Source organism: Triturus cristatus, chromosome 4_2, assembly GCF_964204655.1.
Source record: "Triturus cristatus chromosome 4_2, aTriCri1.1, whole genome shotgun sequence".
Lineage (NCBI taxonomy): Eukaryota > Metazoa > Chordata > Amphibia > Caudata > Salamandridae > Triturus > Triturus cristatus.
This window is the reverse complement of record NC_140586.1, coordinates 923,301,157-923,327,181: the sequence shown is the minus strand read 5'-3', so window position 1 is coordinate 923,327,181 and position 26,025 is coordinate 923,301,157. Positions and strand designations below refer to the sequence as shown.

The 26,025-nt window shown below is 51.9% G+C and overlaps 1 protein-coding gene across 1 annotated transcript in view; it reads left to right on the top strand.

Annotated features, from left to right (window-relative positions):
- Positions 1 to 26,025, top strand: part of TIE1 (tyrosine kinase with immunoglobulin like and EGF like domains 1) — a 329,526-nt gene that overhangs the window by 141,458 nt on the left and 162,043 nt on the right. The window contains exons 5-8 of the mRNA XM_085602980.1: positions 4,558 to 4,689; positions 12,280 to 12,420; positions 23,292 to 23,420; positions 24,567 to 24,712. Of these exons, the coding sequence (XP_085459106.1) occupies positions 4,558 to 4,689; positions 12,280 to 12,420; positions 23,292 to 23,420; positions 24,567 to 24,712 (548 nt within the window). The remainder of the gene's footprint in view (positions 1 to 4,557; positions 4,690 to 12,279; positions 12,421 to 23,291; positions 23,421 to 24,566; positions 24,713 to 26,025) is intronic.

The window sequence follows — 26,025 nt, the reverse complement described above, 5'->3', positions numbered from 1 at the left end:
AGAAGTCCCATCTTCAGAGCGAGTGTGGTAGATTTCAGGGAGGAAGTCGGGTTGCATCGTGGGCAGGTCGAGAACGCATTGCCTGCGGTAAACGTGTGGTAACAGGTAAGGATGTTATTAGGTCGTAGTGCGCGTAATGTATCTGCCGTATACATCACTCGCTCCTGAGGGCCACCAGGCAGAGTAACGGGGCCTGGGGCCGTCTGGGCCCGGACGGGCCCAGACGGGCTTGCCTTTGGCGCGCCTTCGGCGCGCTGACGGCGCGCCCGCTGCGCCCGTCCGCTGCGCGTCCGGTGATTGCACATCTTTAAAGGAGGAAAAAGGGGCGTGGGGGCGTGGCCTAATGTAGGCGTGGCCTCACTTCCTCGTCGTGAATGGCGGCGAGAAGTGCTTCTCTCGCTTCGTTCGTTGCAGCGAAGGGTCGCTGTTAAAGCATGTCTCTAGCCCGCTGCTGAGGTGCTTGCTGGGTGAGTGCACTATGAAATACAATTTTTAAATGGTGACACAGATAATAACAATTTTAAAAAGATCGGCGGTCTCCCGGCTTCCGCCTCAGGAGATTTCCAAGGGTTCTGAGTGCTTCACGCTGTCGGCAGCATATTTATACTGTGAGGGGGGCGTGGCCTAATGTAGGCGTGGCCTCACTTCCTCGTCGTGAATGGCGGCGAGAAGTGCTTCTCTCGCTTCGTTCGTTGCAGCGAAGGGTCGCTGTTAAAGCATGTCTCTAGCCCGCTGCTGAGGTGCTTGCTGGGTGAGTGCACTATGAAATACAATTTTTAAATGGTGACACAGATAATAACAATTTTAAAAAGATCGGCGGTCTCCCGGCTTCCGCCTCAGGAGATTTCCAAGGGTTCTGAGTGCTTCACGCTGTCGGCAATGTATTTATACTGTGAGGGGGGCGTGGCCTAATGTAGGCGTGGCCTCACTTCCTCGTCGTGAATGGCGGCGAGAAGTGCTTCTCTCGCTTCGTTCGTTGCAGCGAAGGGTCGCTGTTAAAGCATGTCTCTAGCCCGCTGCTGAGGTGCTTGCTGGGTGAGTGCACTATGAAATACAATTTTTAAATGGTGACACAGATAATAACAATTTTAAAAAGATCGGCGGTCTCCCGGCTTCCGCCTCAGGAGATTTCCAAGGGTTCTGAGTGCTTCACGCTGTCGGCAGCGTATTTATACTGTGAGGGGGCGTGGCCTAATGTAGGCGTGGCCTCACTTCCTCGTCGTGAATGGCGGCGAGAAGTGCTTCTCTCGCTTCGTTCGTTGCAGCGAAGGGTCGCTGCTAAAGCATGTCTCCAGCCCGCTGCCGAGGTGCTTGCTGGGTGAGTGCACTATGAAATACAATTTTTAAATGGTGACACAGATAATAACAATTTTAAAAAGATCGGCGGTCTCCCGGCTTCCGCCTCAGGAGATTTCCAAGGGTTCTGAGTGCTTCACGCTGTCGGCAGCGTATTTATACTGTGAGGGGGGCGTGGCCTAATGTAGGCGTGGCCTCACTTCCTCGTCGTGAATGGCGGCGAGAAGTGCTTCTCTCGCTTCGTTCGTTGCAGCGAAGGGTCGCTGTTAAAGCATGTCTCTAGCCCGCTGCTGAGGTGCTTGCTGGGTGAGTGCACTATGAAATACAATTTTTAAATGGTAACACAGATAATAACAATTTTAAAAAGATCGGCGGTCTCCCGGCTTCCACCTCAGGAGATTTCCAAGGGTTCTGAGTGCTTCACGCTGTCGGCAGCGTATTTATACTGTGAGGGGGGCGTGGCCTAATGTAGGCGTGGCCTCACTTCCTCGTCGTGAATGGCGGCGAGAAGTGCTTCTCTCGCTTCGTTCGTTGCAGCGAAGGGTCGCTGTTAAAGCATGTCTCTAGCCCGCTGCTGAGGTGCTTGCTGGGTGAGTGCACTATGAAATACAATTTTTAAATGGTGACACAGATAATAACAATTTTAAAAAGATCGGCGGTCTCCCGGCTTCCGCCTCAGGAGATTTCCAAGGGTTCTGAGTGCTTCACGCTGTCGGCAGCGTATTTATACTGTGAGGGGGGCGTGGCCTAATGTAGGCGTGGCCTCACTTCCTCGTCGTGAATGGCGGAGAAGTGCTTCTCTCGCTTCGTTCGTTGCAGCGAAGGGTCGCTGTTAAAGCATGTCTCTAGCCCGCTGCTGAGGTGCTTGCTGGGTGAGTGCACTATGAAATACAATTTTTAAATGGTGACACAGATAATAACAATTTTAAAAAGATCGGCGGTCTCCCGGCTTCCGGCTCAGGAGATTTCCAAGGGTTCTGAGTGCTTCACGCTGTCGGCAGCGTATTTATACTGTGAGGGGGGCGTGGCCTAATGTAGGCGTGGCCTCACTTCCTCGTCGTGAATGGCGGCGAGAAGTGCTTCTCTCGCTTCGTTCGTTGCAGCGAAGGGTCGCTGTTAAAGCATGTCTCTAGCCCGCTGCTGAGGTGCTTGCTGGGTGAGTGCACTATGAAATACAATTTTTAAATGGTGACACAGATAATAACAATTTTAAAAAGATCGGCGGTCTCCCGGCTTCCGCCTCAGGAGATTTCCAAGGGTTCTGAGTGCTTCACGCTGTCGGCAGCGTATTTATACTGTGAGGGGGGCGTGGCCTAATGTAGGCGTGGCCTCACTTCCTCGTCGTGAATGGCGGCGAGAAGTGCTTCTCTCGCTTCGTTCGTTGCAGCGAAGGGTCGCTGTTAAAGCATGTCTCTAGCCCACTGCTGAGGTGCTTGCTGGGCGAGTGCACTATGAAATACAATTTTTAAATGGTAACACAGATGATAACAATTTTAAAAAGATCGGCGGTCTCCCGGCTTCCGCCTCAGGAGATTTCCAAGGGTTCTGAAAGTCCTTTCTTTGTAACTACTTAATTGACCTTCCTTACCATAATGTTTACGCTCCCTACAGATAAAAAACTGCTTCTGTAACTAATACCTGACTGAAGTGGGCGGTAGCTGTGTGGAAACTTCTTGTTCATAGAAAACAACCTGTCTATGAGCTCTTTCTCTACCCATGCCATTCATAACCATCTCCAACCCATTAGCCTCCTCCTTTGCCAAAACAATTTGTTCTAATAATCTCTGACTCGCAGTTGGTGCAGAAACCTCTGCTCCTTCCACCCCTGATCAATCCCCTCTAGACTAGATACCTGCAACCCAACCACCTCTAACCCAGTCGCCTACACTTACACAAGCAGCCAATCACCTCCAACACATCAAACGCTAAGCAAATTAACTGAGGTACAGCCACCTCCAGGTACATTTTAATCTATCTCTACCCCCATCCATCCCTCATCCAACCAACTCCAGATGATTGAAAGGTAGGTGAGCCACTTCCAGACAACCATCTAACTCACTATGCAATGCAGCCCAGCCAGCTCCTTCCACATTCAGTACACCCAACACTACCACAACTACAACTACCTTCAACTCAGTTACCTCTGGCTATCAATCTTCTGCACAACAACATCTGGCCCATCTATATTCAAAGCTAACACAACCACCTATATCCAATTATCTTCGCTCAAAGCACCTCCGGTCAAAACACATTCAGATGAACCACCTCTGATTCAACAACTCCATGCCTAACACCCTCTGGCTCACCCGCATCCATGGCTGCCACCTTTAGTTGAGCCACTGGCAGCACAATAATATTCTGCCTAAGCACTGCTTGCCTACCCAACAAAAAGACAACCGCCTACTCCCCAACTACCTATAACCCTACCACCTCCAGCTCAGCTATCGTCTGTGCAGTGACCTCCAGTGCAGCCATAATGAGCACAGCCACTTCCAGCAGCACTTGCCTCTTCTTTCACCCAGGCACTATGCTTCTGCTCCAGAAGCCCCCTCGGTGCCATCTTTGTTACAAAGTCCAGTGAACCCTATGTAGACAAGAAGTGGGAAACTTACTACTCCTTAGACTGATGCTCATCTAATGGGATGCTGTGCAGTAACCAGGGATACTTGGTCCTTTCTTTCTAAACAACTATTCAGTGGAAGATAGTATGCTTTAAAAACCAAACAGTGCTGGAACTCTTCCTCCACCCATCAAGAGTCCTCCGGTTCCACCGAAACGCCTTAAACCCACACCACGTTCACTCGACAACATGTCTTGGCAACAGATACGTCTGAGAAAATCCCCTCTTCACTGGTCATAGTTCTGGTACTGTCTACTGTTTCTTCAAGATTTGCTTTTTGTTTAATAACTTATTGCACTATTCTAAGTTTCCATCTGGTAGGTTACCTGCTTTTCATTGTATGTTTATTGAGATCTAATCACTGTCGGTCAACATCTTTGCACTGCTTGACCATCCACTTTACCTCTGCTCCTTAGACCGATTTAGTTTACTCTAGCTCAAATATTTGTGTTGTTGAGATTGGTGACTTCCCATACCAGGAGAGAAGTCAGAGTCACCATGAGTTGTACCCACAATTTCAGACACGAGCTGTCGATGACTGAATCATTCTCCTGTTCCACTTGTTTCAATTGAGAAATAGTTTCTGACATAATTGTCTGTCTCCAGACATTCTCCCTCATCTTCAACCTGTCTTCCCCCAGGGTGTGCTGCAAAGAAGTGGGGCTCCAGGTGTGAGAAGGAATGTCCCGACTGTCTGAATGGCGGCATCTGCCACGACATCACTGGCGAGTGCGTCTGCCCACCTGGCTTCATGGGAACGCGCTGCGAGAAAGGTGGGTGAGATACACCATGGGTAAGAAACATCTCCAGTCTTCATTAAAATGTGCTATTAGAAAAGTGGATGCGATACACCATGGGCAAGGAACATCTCCAGTCTGTATTAGAATGTGCTTTGAGAAAGGTGGGTTTGATACGCCAGGGGCAAGAAACATTGCCAGTCTCCATTAGAATGTGCTGCGAGAAAGGTGGATGCGATATGTCATGCGCAAGAAACATCTCCAGTCTTTATTGGAATTAGAATGTGCTGCGAGAAAGGTGGGTGTGATACTCCATGGGCAAGAAAAAGGCACCTTAGTTTATTGGACCTTCTTTATTTAACCTTGATAGGAAGATACCTTTGCTTATTGGCCTCGGTTTATTGGACCTGGTTACAAAGATTCCTTGGTTTATTAGAACTTGCAAGGATGATGCCTCTGGTTATTGGACCAATTTAGGAAGGCACCTTAGCCGATTGGACCTTGTTAGGAAGATTGCTTGGTTTATTGGACCTTCTCTATTAGACTTTGGTAGGAAGACACCTTTGTTTATTGGTCTTTGTAGGACTTGGCCTTTTTGGCTAAAGTTCCCTAAACTTTTTGCTTTCCCCCTAGACCGTTTTCCTGACATAGAGTTGCCAATTTAGATGCTTTGAGTACTTTGCCACTGCTGATCAGTGTCAAACTACAAGTGTTCCCTGTGTAAAGTGTAATGGTAATTGGTTGGCCATGATTGGTATGTTTGCCTTAGTAGTAAATTCCCTAGTGAAGTGCACTGTGTGTGCCAGGGCTAGTAATGCAAAGGTGCGCAGAGAAGGGAACACAGGCCTGCAGTGTAGGGCATGCGCGCAGTTTGCTAAATTAGCAAGTTGTTCTGACAAGTGCAACCCCTTGTCAGGCCTTACTTTCCCTTTTTTGTACACAGTGGACACCACTGTGGTAGGTCCCGGGTAACCCATGGGCAGGGTGCAGTGTAAGTAAGGTGTGTGCTATGTCCTAGCAGTGAAAAACACTCCAATTCGTTTTTCACTGGTGAAAGGCCATCCTGCTCATAGGACAGAATGGGGGAGGCAGGGTATTGTGTTTGTTAGCCTAGTCTCCCATTATTTTAAAACGGAGAGGTGACGTTTAGTATGTATGAACTCACAGTGTCATAACACATCTTTCTATGAAAGTGGTTTTGCCACTGTGTGTTCAGAAACCACTCTTTTAGAAAGTGGCTGAGTTTTGTGCTTTAAGCATTTCTGTGTGTCTCTGCTGACTGTGGATTGACTGTCTGGATCTGAGAGGTGAGAGGAGGTAGGGAGGTCTTGACCCAGGGAGGGGCTGAGATGGCACCAGGCTGACCTGCATCTGGAGAGTAGGCAGAGGAGAAGCCCCGGGAGGTGAAGAGTCCTGGGTTGCTGCTATAAAACAATTGACCCGTCTCCTGCTGAGTGATTAAGGATTCAGACCCCCAGTATCAAAGGGAGAAAGGTGACACTGGGAGGGAGACACCCAGAACTGATTTAGGCAGGGGACAGGGACCCCTGAGCACAACGAACTTCAAAGACATTTCGGGTTATAACTATGAGAGCTGAGATCCCTGAATGTTGGAATAGAAATGGATTAAGGCTGAAAAGGCTTGGACCCATTTCGTGGTAAAGAGCAACCTCTGCTAAGGAAGGAACAACTGAAGAGACTGCTGGGAAGGACCGACCCTTGCTTCGTGATCTGGGGCTGGTCTGCAGTTTGCTGTTGTAATCAAGGAAGAGGCTGTTGGGACTGTGCTTTGTGCGGTAGGTCCCCCTGCTTGAAGAAGACTGTGCTTTGTGCTGTTTCTTGTTACCCCAAGGGCCCGAGGTGAGCCGGCTCCCTGTTTGGAAACACAGGAACATAAAAGTTTCCAGAGAAGTTTCAAGCGATGTGGTGTGCGCGTGTTGTGGCAGCTTGAGACCCTCGGAAGGTGTGCCCCATGAGCTTGGACACACGGAGGAGAAGTGAGACTCAGACGCACTGGGTGCGTGTCGTAGTGCACAGGAGGCGTTGGTGAAGAGCACCTGGTCAACGTGTGCATCAAAGGTGAAGTGAGTCTCGGACGCACTGGGTGGTTGTCGTGGTGTACCGCAGGCATTGGTGAAGAGCGCCTGGTCAGTGTGTGCATCGGAGGTGAAGGGAGTCTCGGACGCGCAGGGTGCGTGTCGTGGTGCACAGGAGGCGTTGGTGAGGAGCGCCTGGCCAACGTGTGCATCGGAAGTGGAGTGAGTCTCGGACAGGCAGGGTGCATGTTGGGGTGCACCGGAGGCACTGGTGAAGAGTGCCTGGTCATCGAGTGCAACCGAGGAGACGTGAGGCTCGGACCAGGTGAGCGTGTCGGGGTGCGGCCGAAGGGGTTGGTGAAGAGCGCTTGGATATCGGGGCACAGGAGTTGGAGTAAGTCTCAGTGAAGCAGTGTGCGTGCTTTGGTGCAACCTGGGACTGTAGAGGTGATCGGCTGATCATCGTGTGCACCGGAAGAAAGTGAGTCTCTGCAGCGCGGTGTGCGTGTCTTGGTGCCAACTGAGACCGCAGGAAGGAGTGCCGGGTGAACGTGCACTCGGAGTCGACATGAAGTCCCATCAGCGTTGTGTGTGTGGCTTTGTGCCAGAGGAGACCCAGAGGGTGCTGTGGTGAATGTGCACCCGGAGTAACGTAATCTCAGAGGCGTGGGCTACGTGTGCCCTGCAGCCCCCTGAGACCTTCCTAACAGTCGCGGCCCACACCGGCAGCCCCGAGGAGCTGAGCTGCCAGGCCAAGCCGCTGAGGAAGTTCTACACGGAAGGCCCAGTTCGCTGAAGGAGGAGAGGAGAGTGGGGTTTCGTCCCCAGGTAATGTGGGCGGGGTGCGGGCTCCGAGTGACACTCTCTCGGCCTCTCATTCCTTCTGGCGATGTGAGCCTTTGCTTCGGCTCAGATTGGGGCCCCTACTGACCAAAGAAGTGGCAGTACTGGGGCCAGAGTGAGAAACTATACTTTATGTCATCGTTGATATGTGTGGGGGCAACTGTTAGTGAAGACGCTGATTTTCGTAATACACATTGCCAATATTGCTGCTAACGAACTGCCGGTCTGTCTTATGATGAAGTACACGATTGTATCGCTACGCATTGCATTATTTGTCCCATTGCAAGGTGCCGGAGTGTATCGTTAAGAATTGTATTATTTCTCCTTTGCCAAGCACAGGATTGTATCGTTACGCAGTGCACTATTGTTTGTCCATTGGAACGTGTGTGATTCTAGCATTACAACCAGCATAGCATTTGGAAAGCGGTGGTTGGGATTTGAACCTACCAGCCAACCGGAACGAATATTGCCCTTGATTATAAGTTGGCTTTTGTATTGTGTGGTCTGATCGTATATATCTTCTTATATAAAGTTTATACTTGTTTTATCAAACTTGTGTGGAGTCCATTTGTGGTGTCACCAGTGGGTTGCTGTGGGCGTGGTTGCACACATTGTACACTCGTGCCTTGGAGATAGGCCTGGCTGCTCGTGCCAAGCTACTAAGGGTGTGAGCAGGGCTATCTCAAACGGTGTCCTTACTTGGCCTAACGTGGAGTGGGGAGTCCCAGGTCTCGCATTTGGTGACAGTGCTGCGGGACAGGGACTCCGGTTTCCAACAGTCTTCGTTTATTGGATCTGCTTAGAAAGATGACTTGGTTTACTAGAATTAATTAGGTAGATTCCTTGGTTTATTGGACCTGTTTTATTGGACCTTTTTAGGAAGACGCCTTGGATTATTAGACATGGTTTATTTTATTGGACCTTTTTAGGAAGACGCCTTGGATTATTGGACCTGGTTTATTGCACCTTTTTAGGAAGACGCCTTGGATTATTGGACCTGGTTTATTGCACCATTTTAGGAAGACAACTTGTTTTTTTTCAAATGGTCTATTGGACCCTGCTAGGAAGATACCTTGTTTTTTTAGACCTGTTCAGGAAGATTCCTTGTTTTATTGGACCTTGTTAGGAAGACACCTTGGTTAATTGGGCTTGGTTATTAATCCTGCTAAGAAACACGCCTTGGTTTATTTGACCTGGTATTGGACCTGATTAGGAAGATGTCTTGGTTTGTTGGAACTGGTTTAATGGACCAGTTTAGGAAGACTTTTAGGTTTATTTGACTTTGTTAGGAAGACACCTTGGTTTGTTGGTCATCGTTAGGAAGATGATTTGGTTTGTTGGTCATCGGTAGGAAGATGCCTTGGTTTGTTGGACCTTGATAGGAAGACACCTTGGTTTGCTGGACCTTGTTAGGGAGACACCTTGGTTTGTTGGACCTTGATAGGAAGACGTCTTGGTTTGTTGGTCATCCTTAGGAAGAAGCCTTGTTTTGTTGGACCTTGATAGGAAAATGCCTTGGTTTGTTGGTCATCGTTAGGAAGACGCCTTGGTTTGTTGGACCTTGTTAGGAAGACGTCTTTGTTTTTTGGTCATCGTTAGAAAGACTCCTTGGTTTGTTGGACCTTGTTAGGGAGATGCCTTGGTTTGTTGGACCTTGATAGGAAGACGCATTGATTTGTTGTTCATCGTTAGGAAGATGCCTTGGTTTGTTGGATCTTGTTAGGGAGACACCTTGGTTTGTTGGACCTTGTTAGGAAGGCGCCTTGGTTTGTTGGGTCTTGTTAGGAAGACGCTTTGGTTTGTTGGACCTTGTTAGGAAGACGCCTTAGTTTGTTGGACCTTGTTAGGAAGATGCCTTAGTTTGTTGGACCTTGTTAGGAAGACGCCTTGGTTTGTTGGACCTTGTTAGGAAGACGCCTTGGTTTGTTGGACCTTGTTAGGAAGACGCCTTGGTTTGTTGGGTCTTGTTAAGAAGACGCTTTGGTTTGTTGGACCTTGTTAAGAAGGCGCCTTGGTTTGTTGTGTCGTCTTAGGGAGACGCTTTGGTTTGTTGGACCTTGTTAGGAAGACGCCTTAGTTTGTTGGACCTTGTTAGGAAGACGCCTTGGTTTGTTGGGTCTTGTTAGGAAGACGCCTTGGTTTGTTGGACCTTGTTAGGAAGACGCCTTGCTTTGTTGGACCTTGTTAGAAAGACGCCTTGGTTTGTTGGGTCTTGTTAGGAAGACGCTTTGGTTTGTTGGACCTTGTTAAGAAGACGTCTTGGTTTATTTTGCTTGGTTTACTGGACTTGTTTAGGAAGACATTTTGGTATATTTGGCTTGGTTTACTGGACCTGTTTAGGAAAACATTTTGGTTTATTTGGATTGGTTTATTGGACCAGTTTAGTATGACACCTGGGTTTATTACACGTGTTTAGGAAGACGTCTTGGTGAGTTGCCTGCCTGGCTCGTTGTGCCATACTTGTTGGTTTTGGCTCTCTACATCTGTAATTTACATAGACTTGCATAATGCCTTCTGTCGTGATTGGTTAATAGCTGCTGATTGTGATAAGTACTTTTTGGGAATTTAAGTCAGTTATGGTATTTGAAACCACTTTGAAACACAAACTTTATCTGTTGGCTTGGGATGCTGGTCATGCTGCCATGGGAGTGACATCATTCAGCTCTGGATAGAATAAATTCTCTGGCATATGTGAATACGTCTGTCGATTCCAATGTGAGAAGACAGCTGCTTTGATGGTGGGCGAATGCTTCGATGCTGGATGCTTTGATACTAGGTAGGTGCCCAGGTACCACATTCCAGGTGAGCTTCTGCAAGCTTCTATACCACCTAACTGTACCCGTGCTAGGTGAGTTCCTCTCTGGCAGGTAAGTACTCCTTTGCCAGGCAAGCTCCAAAATGCCAGGTAAGTGTCACCATGTGAGATAATGGCCCACTTGCAATTGAACTTTGATGAAATACATGTCTTCATTTCAAGGTGTGCATGTCTGCAGTCTAAATAAAGGGCAAGGACTGAGATTTGAAAGTGTACACGTGTTCAGTCTAAATCACGGCCACCGACTGAGATTTCAAGGTGTGCATGTCTGCAGTCTAAACAAAGGTAACGGACTGAGATTTCAAGGTGTGCATGTCTGCAGTCTAAACAAAGGTAACGGACTGAGATTTCAAGGTGTGTATGTCTGCAGTCTAAACAAAGGTAACGGACTGAGATTTCAAGGTGTGTATGTCTGCAGTCTAAACAAAGGTAACGGACTGAGATTTCAAGGTGTGGATGTCTGCAGTCTAAACAAAGGTAACAGACTGAGATTTCAAGGTGTGCATGTCTGCAGTCTAAACAAAGGTAACAGACTGAGATTTCAAGGTGTGGATGTCTGCAGTCTAAACAAAGGTAACGGACTGAGATTTCAAGATGTGTATGTCTGCAGTCTAAACAAAGGTAACGGACTGAGATTTCAAGGTGTGGATGTCTGCAGTCTAAACAAAGGTAACAGACTGAGATTTCAAGGTGTGCGTGTCTGCAGTCTAAACAAAGGTAACAGACTGAGATTTCAAGGTGTGGATGTCTGCAGTCTAAACAAAGGTAACAGACTGAGATTTCAAGGTGCACATGTCTGCAATTTAGATCGCTGTCATGGGCTTAGATTTGAAGGTGATCATGTCTGCAGTTTAGATCACGGTTACAGTCTTAAATTTGAAGCTATACATGTCTGCAGTTTAAATCACAGTCATGGGCTTAGCTTTGACTGTGTACATGTCTGCAGTTTAGACAGCAGACACAGGCAGAGATTTGAAGGTGTACGAGTCTGGAGTTTAAATAAAGGTCAACGTTTTGGAGATGTATGTGTGTCCAGTTTAGATCAAGCTCACAGGTTGAGATCTGAAGGTGCACATGTCTCCAGTTTAGATCAAGCTCACAGGTTAAGATCTGAAGGTGCACAGGTCTCCAGTTTAGATCAAGCTCACAGGTTTCGTTCTGAGGGTGCACATGTTTGCAATTGAGATCATGGTCACAGGCGGAGATCTGAAGGTGCACACGTCTATAGTTTAGATCAAGCTGACATGTTGAGATCTGAGGGTGCACACTTCTGCAGTTTAGATGAAGCTGACATGTTGAGATCTAAGGGTGCACATGTCTGCAGTTGAGATCAGGGTCACAGGCTGAGATCTGAAGGTGCACATGTCTGCAGTTGAGATCAGGGTCACAGGCTGAGATCTGAAGGTGCACATGTCTGCAGTTGAGATCAAGCTCACAGACTGAGATATGAAGGTGCACACGTCTGCAGTTTAGATGAAGCTCACAGGTTGAGATCTGAAGGTGCACATGTCTATAGTTTAGATCAAGCTGACATGTTGAGATCTGAGGGTGCACATGTCTGCAGTTGAGATCAGGGTTACAGGCTGAGATCTGAAGGTGCACATGTCTATAGTCTAGATCAAGCTGACATGTTGAGATCTGAGGGTGCACATGTCTGCAGTTGAGACCAGGGTCACAGGCTGAGATCTGAAGGTGCACATGTCTGCAGTTGAGATCAGGGTCACAGGCTGAGATCTGAAGGTGCACATGTCTGCAGTTGAGATCAGGGTCACAGGCTGAGATCTGAAGGTGCACATGTCTGCAGGTTAGATCAAGCTCACAGGCTGAGATCTGAAGGTGCACATGTCTGCAGTTGAGATCAAGGTCACAGGCTGAGATTTTAATGTGCACATGTCTGCAGCTCAACCCCATTTCTTCATGCATGTTTTGCAGCCTGCCGCGAGGGAAGGTTCGGACACAACTGCCAAGAAGTGTGCAAGAAGGACCACAGCTGCCATGGGCTGACCTTCTGCCTGCCCGACCCATACGGGTGCTCCTGTGCCACCGGCTGGCATGGACTTCAGTGTAACAAAGGTACCCACCTCCACCCACCCCCAAGCCATGCAGGATCCATTGGCTGCATCATGTGATAACTGAGTAACAAAGACAGTAATATAATTTTTACTTATTTCACTCTTTACCTCAACAAAACCAGGGGTATAATAATACAAGCATGTAGTTGGGGAAGAGGAAGGAAGAAGCAGGTGTCGCGTGAGCCACAAACCAGGGGCCCCCAGAGAAGGCCTGGCCTCCCAGTTATGGGGCAGATTTATCATTATTTAATGCAGCTGTTGGACCCGGCCTCGTGGCGTGGTCCTTAACCCCCTGGATTGTGCCCGTTCCCCGCCCCGGCCGTCACGGGCCACCCGTCTGAACTGCACCAAGGCCCTTCACCCGGAGCTGCACGTGGACGCATACTCCTCGTGGCTCCGCCATCTTGTTGGCATCCACGTCACACCGTGCACCAGCCGGCGCGACCCCGCTCAACCCGGCCTCGACCCCAGCGAAGCCCCGACATCGAGGCACCACGAACTAGCCAGGGGGTGCCGCAGGAACCATTCATCGCCCCGGCGGAGGACAGTATCGATGGGACCCCCAACTGTCCTCCCCTCTCAAGGTGTGATCGCCCTGCAACTCCCATGGGCCTGGCGCCTCTCCTGCTGGGCGTCTGGCCACCTCCACCCGGCCACTCCGCCCCCTCGGGCGCATCGGTCCGGACATCAAAGGGCTCCAGACCTATATCTGGGGCGACCCCACCACAGCTCGGCAGTTGTATCCCGGAGTCGAGAGCCCTGCTGATTGAATCGCGGCTGACCCTACGGAGAAGAACTCTTGTCGGAACCATCACGAGCCCTGCTGACTGCGTCGCGGCTCCCTCCTGTGAACCCTGTTCTGAACCACCTGGAACATCGGAGCCCTGCAGACGCCGTCGCGGCCCAACCTCGCTGGAACCTTCCTCGGAGCCCTGCTGACGACGTCGCGGCTCGAGCTGAACAGAGACCATCTTGAGAGCCCTGCTGATTGAATCGCGGCTCTCCACGAACTGTACGCCAGAGCCCTGCTGACGCCGTCGCGGCTCGACCCCTCCGAGATCGGAGGTCCTCCAGCGTGAGGATAAGAACTGGGCCCCAGGTACCCTCGTACCACATTCCTGCCAAAGACTGTCCCGCTACCCCTACCCTTCCAAAGAGACATTGAGACTTTTGGTGGATCCCTCGATCCCTTCGTGTAAATATTGAGCTCGTAACCTTTTTATTGATGATAAAGAATTGCTTGTCTTGAGACAACCTCCTTGAGTCCGGTGTGGTGGTGTTACTGTGCTAGTACGGGATAGGAGAAGGATCTCTCAGGAGACTTCTCGGCAGCACTCGGCTACTTCGTGCAGTGAGAGGGCCCCCCCCCCTTGGTGGTCTCACCGACTCCTCGGGGTCCGCCTTCCAACATTTGGTGGCCAGCGACGGGATCCGAGCCGAACGCAGTACGTACCAGCCAGTACCCACTAGCTACCCATCCAAACGAATAGCATCATGAGCAGCCAGGAAAACAACGCGACAATGGAGTTCCAGCCCGAACGGCTGGAAGAATATACGCACAAAGAATTAAAACAGTTCTGCAGAGACGAAGGCATTGCAACCACCAGCCTCGGTACCAAGGAAGAGATGCAGAAAGCTCTGAGGGCATGGTTGGAGGCTGGGGCAGGCCCCTCCCAGGAAGAGGGGCCCTTGCCCCTGACGGAGACCACAGCAACCGCACTGACCCCGGCAACCGGAGGAAGAAAGAGCCTAGAAACCGGCCTCTCCGAGGAAGAAATACGAGAGCGGGAAAAGGTCCGGAGCCACGAACTAGAGCTCGCCCGACTGCGGCTGGACGGCGAACTCCAGCTGGCAGAAAAGAAACTGGCCCTCGAGCAGCTACGCCTTCAAGAAGAAATAGAAGAGAAGAGACGACACCGGGAGTTGGAGGAAAAGAAACTAACTCTTGAGCACGAGCGCAGTCTCAAGGAGCTCGAGATCAAGGCCAAGAACGGAGGGACCAACACCCCCAGTACTAGAGACACTCTACCGCCCCCCGAGGCCAAGGTGCATATCCCGAAGGAGGTCGTCAAGGAGTATTACAAGAATGACGATATCCAACAATGGTTCAAGGCCTACGAGGTGGCCATGACCTCCCATCGGGTGCCCCGAAAAGACTGGGGCGCAGGCCTGTGGGGGCGATTCCTGAGTGAAGGGCGGGACACGCTGCTCCAGCTACCGGAGGAGGTGATGACCTCCTACGATCACATGAAGGAGGCCCTGCTCACCCGATACGGGCTAACAGCGGAGATGTACCGCCAGCGGTTCCGAGACTGCAAGAAAATCCCGGGTACCACATGGGTGGAATATGTGGACTTTTTCAGTCGGGCCCTAGAAGGGTGGATCAAAGGCAGCAAAGTAACCACCTACGGACAACTGGTCGACCTCATCGTCTGGGAACACCTTTCCAATAATTGCTTCGTGGAACTGAGGCAGCACCTCCTCGACAGCAAAATGACCGACCCGCGAAAACTTGCCGTCGAGGCCGATCGATGGGTCAACTCCCGGGTCCCCCGGAGCTCAATGGGGGAGTACCAGAGGAACCCCAACGGACCCCCACGCCAGCGCGGTGGGGGGGGAGGGCCGAACAGGAACCGAGACCCTCCCGCTGGGGCCCCCAGGAGCCCCCCTCGAGGGCCACCGCAGCCACATCTCTCCCCGAGCCTAGCGCGAAGGGTGGGCCCGGCCCGACCCGGACCACGGCCACCCGTGACCTGCTATGGCTGCCAACAAACCGGACACTTTGCCAGCGACCCGGCCTGCCCCCTGAACCGAAGAAACGGGGCCGGCGGGCCCCCGCCCCGGCAGCTGACAGCCGCCGCCTTGGGGGGAGAGGAGGAAGAAGAGGCCCTCGACCAAGAAAACACTGAGTGGGAGCCGGCAGCCATGTCCCTGGTCTGCCTGGGTAGCCGAGAGATGGTACCCTGCACCCCCATCCCAACCAACACCCAGAAGTACCGGCAGCAGGTCACGGTCAACGGACAACGGGCCGAAGCCCTTCGCGACACCGGCGCCAGTATCACCGCTGTCCGCTGCCACCTGGTGACCCCTGAACAGATTCTACCGAATGTGCTGTGCCCGGTGCGGACGGCCGACAACAGTGAAAGCCTATGCCAGATGGCCCTGGTCCCCTTCGAGTGGGGAGGGGTGACGGGCCTGCTGAAGGTGACGGTGCGCGACGACGCCCCGGTTGACTGCCTCCTGGGGAACGACTTGGAGAGTTCCCCCTGGGCTCAAGTAGAACGACGAGAGCACCTCCGAATGTTGGGACTGGCTGATTGGGCCTGCGCCATCACCCGGTCCATGACCTCCCAGGCCCCCCGCTCCTCCTCGACCTCCGGGACGGCCCGACCCGAGGGGCTCACACCCCCTCCCGCCAGCAGCGAGGAGGAGGCGGACACCGACCCCGGGCCCAGCGAATCCTCCCCCGAAGAGATGGCTTCTCCGAGCGCCCTACCAGAACTGACGCAATGGCAACATGAAGGGGGCCCCACCCGAGAGCAGTTCCAGCAAGAGCAACAGTCCTGTCCCTCTCTCGAAGGGGTCCGACAGCAGGCGACCGCGCAAGCCAACGGTGACCAGACCGGCACCCACTGGATCTACTGGGCCGAGGGCCTGTTGTACAGTGAACAGAAAGTGGCAGAACTCGGGGCCGGCCGCGTGTTGGTGGTCCCCCTCCGCTTCCGGGAGTTCCTTCTCAACCTGGCCCATGATGTGCCCCTCGCCGGACACTTGGGGCAAGACAAAACGTACAGTCGTCTGGTGACCCACTTCTACTGGCCTCGGATGCGGAGAGATGTGGACAACCACTGCCGGTCCTGCCAGACCTGCCAAGCCAGCGGGAAGACGGGGGGTCGGGTCAAGGCCCCCCTCCAGCCCTTTCCCGCCGTCAGCACCCCGTTTGAACGAGTCGGAATCGACATTGTGGGACCCCTGGACCCCCAAACCGCCCTGGGCCACCGCTTCATCCTGGTCCTCGTGGACCACGCCACCAGGTACCCGGAGGCGGTCCCGCTCAGAACTATAACGGCCCCTGTGGTAGGACGGGCCTTGATGGGGATCTTCTCCCGAGTGGGATTCCCCAGCGAAGTGGTGAGCGACCGTGGCACGAACTTTATCTCCAGGTACATGCGGTCCCTGTGGCAACAATGCGGGGTCACATACAAGTTCACGACCCCATATCACCCCCAGGGGAACGGGCTGGTTGAGCGGTTCAACCGAACATTGAAAGGGATGATCCAGGGCCTGGAAGAACCCCTCAGGCGGAAATGGGATGTCCTGCTGCCCTGCCTCCTGTTTGCCTATCGGGAGGTCCCGCAGAAGTCCCTGGGGTTCAGCCCGTTTGAACTATTGTATGGGCACCCGGTCCGCGGACCACTCAGCCTGGTCAAGGAGGGCTGGGAGATGAAGCCCCGAGGCGCCCCTCCTGACGTCTACCGATACCTCCTGACCCTCCGAAACCAGACCCGCAAGTTCCGAGCCATAGCCGAAGCCAACCTCGAGGCCAGCCAGGAGGACATGAAGCGGTGGTACGATCGCAACACTTCTACGGTAGAATTCGAGCCAGGTCAGAAAGTATGGGTCATGGCCCCGGTCGAACCCGGCGCCCTCCAGGACAAGTGGACCGGGCCCTTCAAGGTGGTGGAGAAGAAAAGTCCCGTCACCTACCTGGTCGATCTGGAGTCCCCCCGGAACCCCCTCCGGGTCCTACATGCGAACAGGCTAAAACCCCACTTCGCCCGGACCGAACTGAGCCTGCTGCTGGCGACCGACGAGGGGAGCGAGGACGACTCCGAGCCCTTGCCCGACCTCTTGCAATCCGACAGTCACGATGGATCGATCGAAGGGGTCCAACTCGCCTCATCCCTGACCCCGGAGCAGCGCAACGACTGCCAGCGATTACTGCGGGACTACGCAGCCCTCTTCTCTCTCACCCCGGGGGTGACCCACTGGTGCGTCCACGACGTCGACACCGGGGAGAACCCCCCCATACGACACAGAGCCTACCGGGTGCCTGACCGAGTGCGGGCCTGCATCCAGGCCGAAGTAGCGAAGATGCTGGCCCTGGGGGTCATCAAGCCTTCCGACAGCCCGTGGGCCAGCCCTGTCGTCCTGGTGCCCAAGGCCGCAGCTCCCGGTCACCCCCCGGAGTTGCGATTCTGCGTGGACTACCGAGCCCTGCATGTAGTAACCAAGACAGACGCACACCCGATACCCCGGGCCGACGAACTGATCGACCGCCTAGGGGCCGCTCGCTACTTGAGCACGCTGGACCTCACCGCCGGGTACTGGCAAATCCAGCTCACCCCCGGCGCCCAAGAAAGATCCGCCTTTTCGACCCCGGATGGGCATTACCACTTTCGGGTGATGCCCTTCGGAATGAAGAACGCCCCGGCCACCTTCCAAAGACTGGTGAACAAGGTTTTGGCCGGGCTTGAGGCCTTCAGCGCGGCCTACTTAGATGACATTGCCGTGTACAGCAACCACTGGGCCGAGCACCTTCTCCACCTGAAGGCCGTCCTGGCCGCCCTTCAGCGGGCCGGGCTCACAATCAAGGCCAGCAAATGCCAAATCGGCCACGGATCCGTGACCTACCTGGGCCATCAAGTGGGGAGCGGGCAGGTGGCCCCCCTCCAAGCAAAGATAGATGCCATCCAGACCTGGGAACCCCCCACTACCCAGACCGCTGTCCGGGCCTTCCTGGGCCTCACCGGATACTACCGGCGGTTTATCCGGGACTATGGGAGCATTGTTGGCCCCCTCACAGAGTTAACGTCCAAAAAGCAGCCCAAGAAGGTACACTGGACACCCCGCTGCCAAACAGCCTTCGACACCCTAAAGACAGCCATGTGTACTGCTCCGGTGCTGCAGGCCCCGGACTACCAGAAGGAGTTCGTGGTACAGACGGACGCCTCCGAGTATGGGATCGGGGCCGTCCTATCCCAAGCCGACGAAAAGGGGCTCGACCGACCAGTGGCCTTCATCAGCCGACGACTACTGCCCCGAGAGCAACGCTGGAGCACTATTGAGCGGGAGGCCTTCGCTGTGGTGTGGGCCCTCAAGAAGCTCCGGCCCTACCTCTTTGGCACCCACTTCCGGGTCCAGACCGACCACCGGCCCTTGCAATGGCTAATGCAAATGCGGGGCGAGAACCCCAAGCTGCTGCGGTGGTCCATCTCGCTACAAGGGATGGACTTTGACGTCGAACACCGGCCCGGCAATGACCACGCCAACGCCGACGGCCTGTCCCGCTTCTTCCGCCTTGACGAGGAGAATCCCCAAGGAGATGGGTGACTCTCCATGCCTTCGGCTGGGGGGGACGCCTGTTGGACCCGGCCTCGTGGCGTGGTCCTTAACCCCCTGGATTGTGCCCGTTCCCCGCCCCGGCCGTCACGGGCCACCCGTCTGAACTGCACCAAGGCCCTTCACCCGGAGCTGCACGTGGACGCATACTCCTCGTGGCTCCGCCATCTTGTTGGCATCCACGTCACACCGTGCACCAGCCGGCGCGACCCCGCTCAACCCGGCCTCGACCCCAGCGAAGCCCCGACATCGAGGCACCACGAACTAGCCAGGGGGTGCCGCAGGAACCATTCATCGCCCCGGCGGAGGACAGTATCGATGGGACCCCCAACTGTCCTCCCCTCTCAAGGTGTGATCGCCCTGCAACTCCCATGGGCCTGGCGCCTCTCCTGCTGGGTGTCTGGCCACCTCCACCCGGCCACTCCGCCCCCTCGGGCGCATCGGTCCGGACATCAAAGGGCTCCAGACCTATATCTGGGGCGACCCCACCACAGCTCGGCAGTTGTATCCCGGAGTCGAGAGCCCTGCTGATTGAATCGCGGCTGACCCTACGGAGAAGAACTCTTGTCGGAACCATCACGAGCCCTGCTGACTGCGTCGCGGCTCCCTCCTGTGAACCCTGTTCTGAACCACCTGGAACATCGGAGCCCTGCAGACGCCGTTGCGGCCCAACCTCGCTGGAACCTTCCTCGGAGCCCTGCTGACGACGTCGCGGCTCGAGCTGAACAGAGACCATCTTGAGAGCCCTGCTGATTGAATCGCGGCTCTCCACGAACTGTACGCCAGAGCCCTGCTGACGCCGTCGCGGCTCGACCCCTCCGAGATCGGAGGTCCTCCAGCGTGAGGATAAGAACTGGGCCCCAGGTACCCTCGTACCACATTCCTGCCAAAGACTGTCCTGCTACCCCTACCCTTCCAAAGAGACATTGAGACTTTTGGTGGATCCCTCGATCCCTTCGTGTAAATATTGAGCTCGTAACCTTTTTATTGATGATAAAGAATTGCTTATCTTGAGACAACCTCCTTGAGTCCGGTGTGGTGGTGTTACTGTGCTAGTACGGGATAGGAGAAGGATCTCTCAGGAGACTTCTCGGCAGCACTCGGCTACTTCGTGCAGTGAGAGGGCCCCCCCCCTTGGTTGTCTCACCGACTCCTCGGGGTCCGCCTTCCAACAGCAGCGCAGCAAGTCAGCTTGCTACGCTGTGTGACAGGGCAGGAATGCGCTGTATTTCACATCATACAGCGCCTTCCTGTCCTTTCCTTTCGCTGGCGCACACGTGCTGCCATGCACCAACGCAGGCAGGAGGTTTTTGCATAGGAAGGGACACACTTTCCTGTACAAAATCAATCCTCAGAGGCATTCTCCTTCTTGTAAGGGTGCTGCAGAATGCAGCACACTTAGAAAAAGGAAACAACAAGGAGAAATGAAGATATTTCTCCTTGTTGCACCTCCCCTGGGAAGGCGTAGCATTTCGACGCATTCCAAGCTTTCGCAGTGTTGGTTAATCTGTGAATGCGCCAGAATACATGGGTGAATCCATGGGAACACCCACACTCTACCCATGGAACGCCTTCCCTGACTCAGAGTAATGCACAGCAGCGATTTGCACTGCCTTGTGTTAATGCAGACTTATCTAGCCACACAGACCACACAAGGTGGCCTCGCCAGTCTTGTTAAATCTGACTTTGTAGTTGGATCGCCCTGCACCCCTTTGTATGGAGCACGGGCAATGCGACACAATGACCAATAGGCCCCTATGGACCACATTTATGAAAGAGCGGCACAGTGCAGCATGTCACCTTGCTGCGCTGCCCTGCGTCACAGTGGAAGGTCTACAATGCGCCAGATTGATCCAATACATTGCATTCCTGTCCTTTCCCCCCTGCGATGGTGGCATTTGGCAGCCTAGCGCCACTGCAGGCACCTTTGCACTATGGTGCAAGTGTACCTCTGTTGTAGGCATCTTCCTGCTCAAAAACAATCCTGCGAGCCTTTTTTGCTCTTTCTATGTGCGCTGCAGAACGCAGAATGAAGCACACATAGAAAGATGAAAAAACGAGGAGAAATGAAACATTTGCTTCTCTTTCTGCCTCTCCTGGAAGGGGGTGTCTTTTGTCACATTCCCAGGTTTACCTGTGCTTGTAAATCTGGGAATTCATCAAAATCCATGTATGTTGCATGGGAACACCCACGCAACGCCCATGGAAACACCTCCCCGGTGCAGAGTAATGCAACACAGAGATGCGCGCTGCATGACATTACTCAAGATTTGTGAAGCTGCGGTGGGCCATGCAAGGTGGCCCTGCGTGGCTTCAAAAATCTCCTTTTACATTTGCATCGCTCTTGCACGACGTTGCATGGTGCAGGAGCGCCACAAAGAGGTTCATAAACATACCCCTTTGTTCACTAATGTTCCACGCAGCTTTAACTTATGTCCAATCATCCAAGGAGTTTATCATTAGTAATTCTACATAATGCTTAATGTAAAAAACAAATGTTTATTCACATCCTGTTTCTCAGCTAAATTTTATCACAACTCCCATCCTCAGGGAGCTTATATTTAATGCGAAAAGAGAGAGTCCTTTGGACAAAGCTACGCAGTATACGTGCTTGACAGACTATTACACTTGAGACCTATGCAAAACCTCACTCTAATCACCCACTCATTCTTACTGGAGATGATTAGACCATATATAGTCAACAAATGAATAAAAAACAATAATATAATATAAAGAACTAAGATATACAAAGAATACATTTATTCACAAAATCACAATTAAAAAAAACAAAGCAATGATAAACATAATATTTGACAATAATCACATAAACAATTCATAATTATAATAAATGAACCAAAGACGTAAAGAATAAAAACTAAAAGAAAAGAGAGTATACAACAGACAAAGAACCTATGTCTTTTAACATTTTACATATCTGTGATATAACAATGCGTTTGGCGCGGAACTTGGTGTTTTTATAATTTTCACTCGTTTCCTCGCCCGTGTTCACGGATTATGTGGTTAAAAGGGCGTCGATGCGTTTCGATGGGTGTAAAATGTATCCATCTTTCTCAAGACAAATTGATTAACTCTCTGGAATTAGAAGAAAAATATTTGAACCAAACCAATAAAAAACCCTCTATGTTTGGTTTCCAAGTCGATAAAGAATATCGCACACTTCCAATGGGGCCTCGGTATCAATTTTTGGCGGCCACGCTTAGTTTCTTATGTAGTTTTTAGAAATAGTAGCCTCTTGTATAATTCCTGGGGCCCATATATATATATATATATATTTTATGATGGTTCAGTTTCAAATTACAGCAATTTGTTCTTAAAAGAAAGGAGCCATGGTTCAAGTGCGATCCTAGAATTATGACGGAGGCCTTGAAATAATTACTCGATGCGGGCTATTCCAGTGTTTCTAGCCTTAGGGTGCTCCCTTGTCAGGTAAAATCAATTTTGGTAGATGTAACGCTCCCGCGTGTGTTTCAATCGGGGGTAGTAAAATCCCTGTAATGGCAGGGCTTGGTGTCTTACACATCTCGGCAGACCTTTCTGCAGGACGTAAAGATCCGCTTGTGGATCCAGTGATCGAAAGCGAGCCCATTTTGATGCTGGCTTCAATCTGATTGTAGAAGTGACGGCGTTTAATAGTGAGGTTCCATCTTTAGAAGCCATGTTTTCTGTCTTGGTTCCAGGGGCCCCTCCTCCGCTATGGCGGATAACTTACAGTTACAGTTACAGTTACAGTTACAGTTACAGTTACTTACAGTTATTATCATTTTATGCTTGTGCTGCTTTGCGGCGGGCAGGTGGGCGGGGCTGCTCTGCTCTCGGAGCAGGGTAGGAGTGGTTTGCCAACTTCTAAGTGCGCAATCACTGTTTGGTCGGCCCTCTCGGTCGCCAAAACCAGACTTGTGCACTTTCCCTGTTCTCCATGCAGGCTGCATTACAGCCTGCTTGGAGAACATGCCCACCCCTCCAGCCCCTGGCAGAGCGCCGTGTCACGGCACACAGACCAATCACAATGCTGCATTGCAGCGTTGTGATTGGCTTAGGGGAGGGAGCCTGGCTGCTTGCTTCCTGTTCCTGTCAGAGTCGGAGGCAGGAGAGAAGGAGCAGAGGTGCAGGACCCGGCCTCAAGGAAAGTTCTTTTTTAAATTCCAATCCCCCCTATTTGTGGCACTCCCCGCACCCTCCGTGCCCGCCTCACCACCCATGAGCCATGCCAGCCTCCACTGCTTTGTTCATGCCCAGGTCCCCATGAACACTGCCAATGACAGGAAAATTGAAAAAATGTCCCCCAAGCCCTGGGACATTAGGTTTTCACTGACTGGGGACAGGGGTTCCCCGATGTTTTGAACGCCTTTCCAGGTATGGCTGCTGATATTGCCGTGACCTGACAGGCACTGAGCTGTTCTCCGCCGCTACTAACGGGAACTGAGCACTGGTTTGTCCACTGTCTGAGATCTTGGCGCGCCTCTGAATCTTGTCCACTAATAACACCCTCCCTTTTGGTCTCCCCTTTAGAGTGCAGCATCAACCACTATGGGGCTGATTGCGCCCTGCAGTGCCAGTGCCAAAACGGAGGAACCTGTAACCGCTTCAGTGGTTGTGTGTGTCCAACGGGATGGCACGGGCAGCACTGCGAGAAATCAGGTAAGGAACTGAGTTCCACCACCACCTTCTCTGGTTTGGTAATGTCCCTTTTGAGACCATGCACTGATTTCCTACTCATCTGATCTGTGAATGGGTGGCCTGTAAGCCACATGGTGTCTTCCTATTGACTGATCAATGAATGAGTGGCCTGAAAGCCGCATGGTGTCTTCCTATTGACTGATCTGTGAATGGGTGACCTGAAAGCCACATGGTGTCTTCCTATTGGCTGATCTGTGAATGGGTGACCTGAAAGCCACATGGTGTCTTCCTATTGGCTGATCTGTGAAGGAGTGACCTGAAAACAACATGGTGTCTTCCTATTGAGTGATCTGTGAACGGGTGAACTGAAAACAACATGGTGTCTTCCTATTGGCTGATCTGTGAAGGAGTGACCTGAAAGCCACATGGTGTCTTCCTATTGACTGATCTGTGAATGGGTGACCTGAAAGCCACATGGTGTCCTCCTCTTGAGTGATCTGTGAATGGGTCACCTGAAAGACACATGGTGTCTTCCTATTGGCTGATCTGTGAAGGAGTGACCTGAAACCCACATGGTATCTTCCTATTGACTGATCTGTGAATGGGTGACTTGAAAACAACATAGTGTCTTCCTATTGAGTGATCTGTGAATGGGTGACCTGAAAGCCACATGGTGTCTTCCTATAAACTGATCTGTGAATGAGTGACCTGAAAGCCACATGAGGTCTTCCTATTGGCTGATCTGTGAATGGGTGACCTGAAAGCCACATGAGGTCTTCCTATTGACTGATCTGTGAATGGGTGACCTGAAAGCCACATGAGGTCTTCCTATTGACTGATCTGTGAATGGGTGACCTGAAAGTCACATGAGGTCTTCCTATTGGCTGATCTGTGAATATGGGTGACTTGAAAGTCACCGGGTGTCTTCCTATGACCCAAATGGACGGTCATGCACTGAGTACCTACATATACAGGATGAGGTGCTCTGGGGATGTGTGTTGGTTTCTTCTGCCTGTGATCAGAGATGGAATGCCAGGGAGGCCATGCCGTGATATGTGCTGAGGGCATCATCAGTTCTCTGTACATTTCTGTGCTCTGTCATGTCCTCCTTGCTTTACGGCTCATCTGAGCTCTGCTGCTCCTGACGTTTCATTCTTCTGCTTCCAGACCGGATCCCTCAGATTATCGACCTGATGCCGGAAGCTGAATTTAACATGAACTCGAGCTCAGTGGTGCAGTGCACGGCGACTGGGAACCCACCCCCGGTGCGAGACAGCATGGAGCTGCGCAAGGCGGACGGGTCTGTGCTCACGGTATGTGTGGGGTGTGGCGGGGACAGGTGTCCCCTCAGCTGAGGTGTCTGGAGGAGAGAGCAATGTCTGTAGAAGCAAAAGAGAGCATGAAGCTGGCGGTGAGAGAACAGAGGTGAAGGGTGGAGTGATGGTTAGAGAGAGAAGTCAAAGGGAAACAGTGGAATAAGGAAGGCGAGAGTGGGAAAAGGGGCAGTGGGGTAAGTAAAAAGGTGGCAGCGCTGAAGAAGTCAGGGGAGATCTAGAAGATAAATTAGGATGGGAAAAACTGAAAGAGAGTGTACGGAAGAGAGAGGAACATTAAATATGGAAAAGACAGAAAGAACGTTAGCATGAAATAAGGCTCGTGAAAGAGGGGAGGTAAGAGAGAGGCTGTTAAGAGCTTGGAAGGGGGGCAAAGGGAGGGTGAGATGGACGGTAAGAAAAGAGGATTTAGGGGCATATCAGCAAGGGCCGGCGATAATTATCGCTCAGCGCTCTTAGCGTGAGGATAATTACTGCTGGCTAACGTGGAGTTTTATCGCTGAGATAGCGTGCTATTAGCAACGCTTATATCAAAAGCGATACAAAACCTAGCGCTAACTGCCTAACGTGAGATTATCGCTGGAAACCCAGCAATAATCTCACGTAGTGTGGCGTTAGCTTGCTGATAGGGACTCACAAACTTAGCCATGATATCCACCCTCCATAGGATATCATGGCTAAGTCAGTCCTGAAGCAGGTGTTAGGAAAGTAGCGATAACAGGGGTTATCGCTACTTTTCCTGCTGCTATGCTTCATAGCGTGGGGCTTGATGATAGTAGAAATGTCGCTTAGCGACATTTCTCCTGTCATGTCAGGTCAGGAACGCCCACTTTGCATCTCATTAGAGATGCAAAGCTGGGCGTTAGGAATTAGTGCGCTAATGCAAGGTTTCACGCGTTAGCGTGACCTTGCTAATTAGGCGATAAAATTATCGCCGCTTTTCGGCCGAAAACGGCCGCAAAAGCGGCGATAATTTTCTATCGCTGCGTTGTAGACATGCCCCTTAAAGAGTCACGGAAGGTAATGTGTAGTGATTACATGTGAGGGGGAAGTAGGTTAAAATGAACAGGGGCAGCAGTAAGGAAATCCGGGAAGGAAGGAAGGAATGTATGGGGAGAAGTAGGAAGAAAAGTGCAAGAAATGTTGACGGATAAGAGAAATGGGTGAATTTAGGGGATGGATGAGACAAGTGAGAGAGCAAAGGGAGAGGTAAGAGAGGGAAGGTGTAAGACAAATATAGGGGCATATTTACAAGGGCCATATCTCCGCTTTTTTGGCTTTTAGGGGCATAT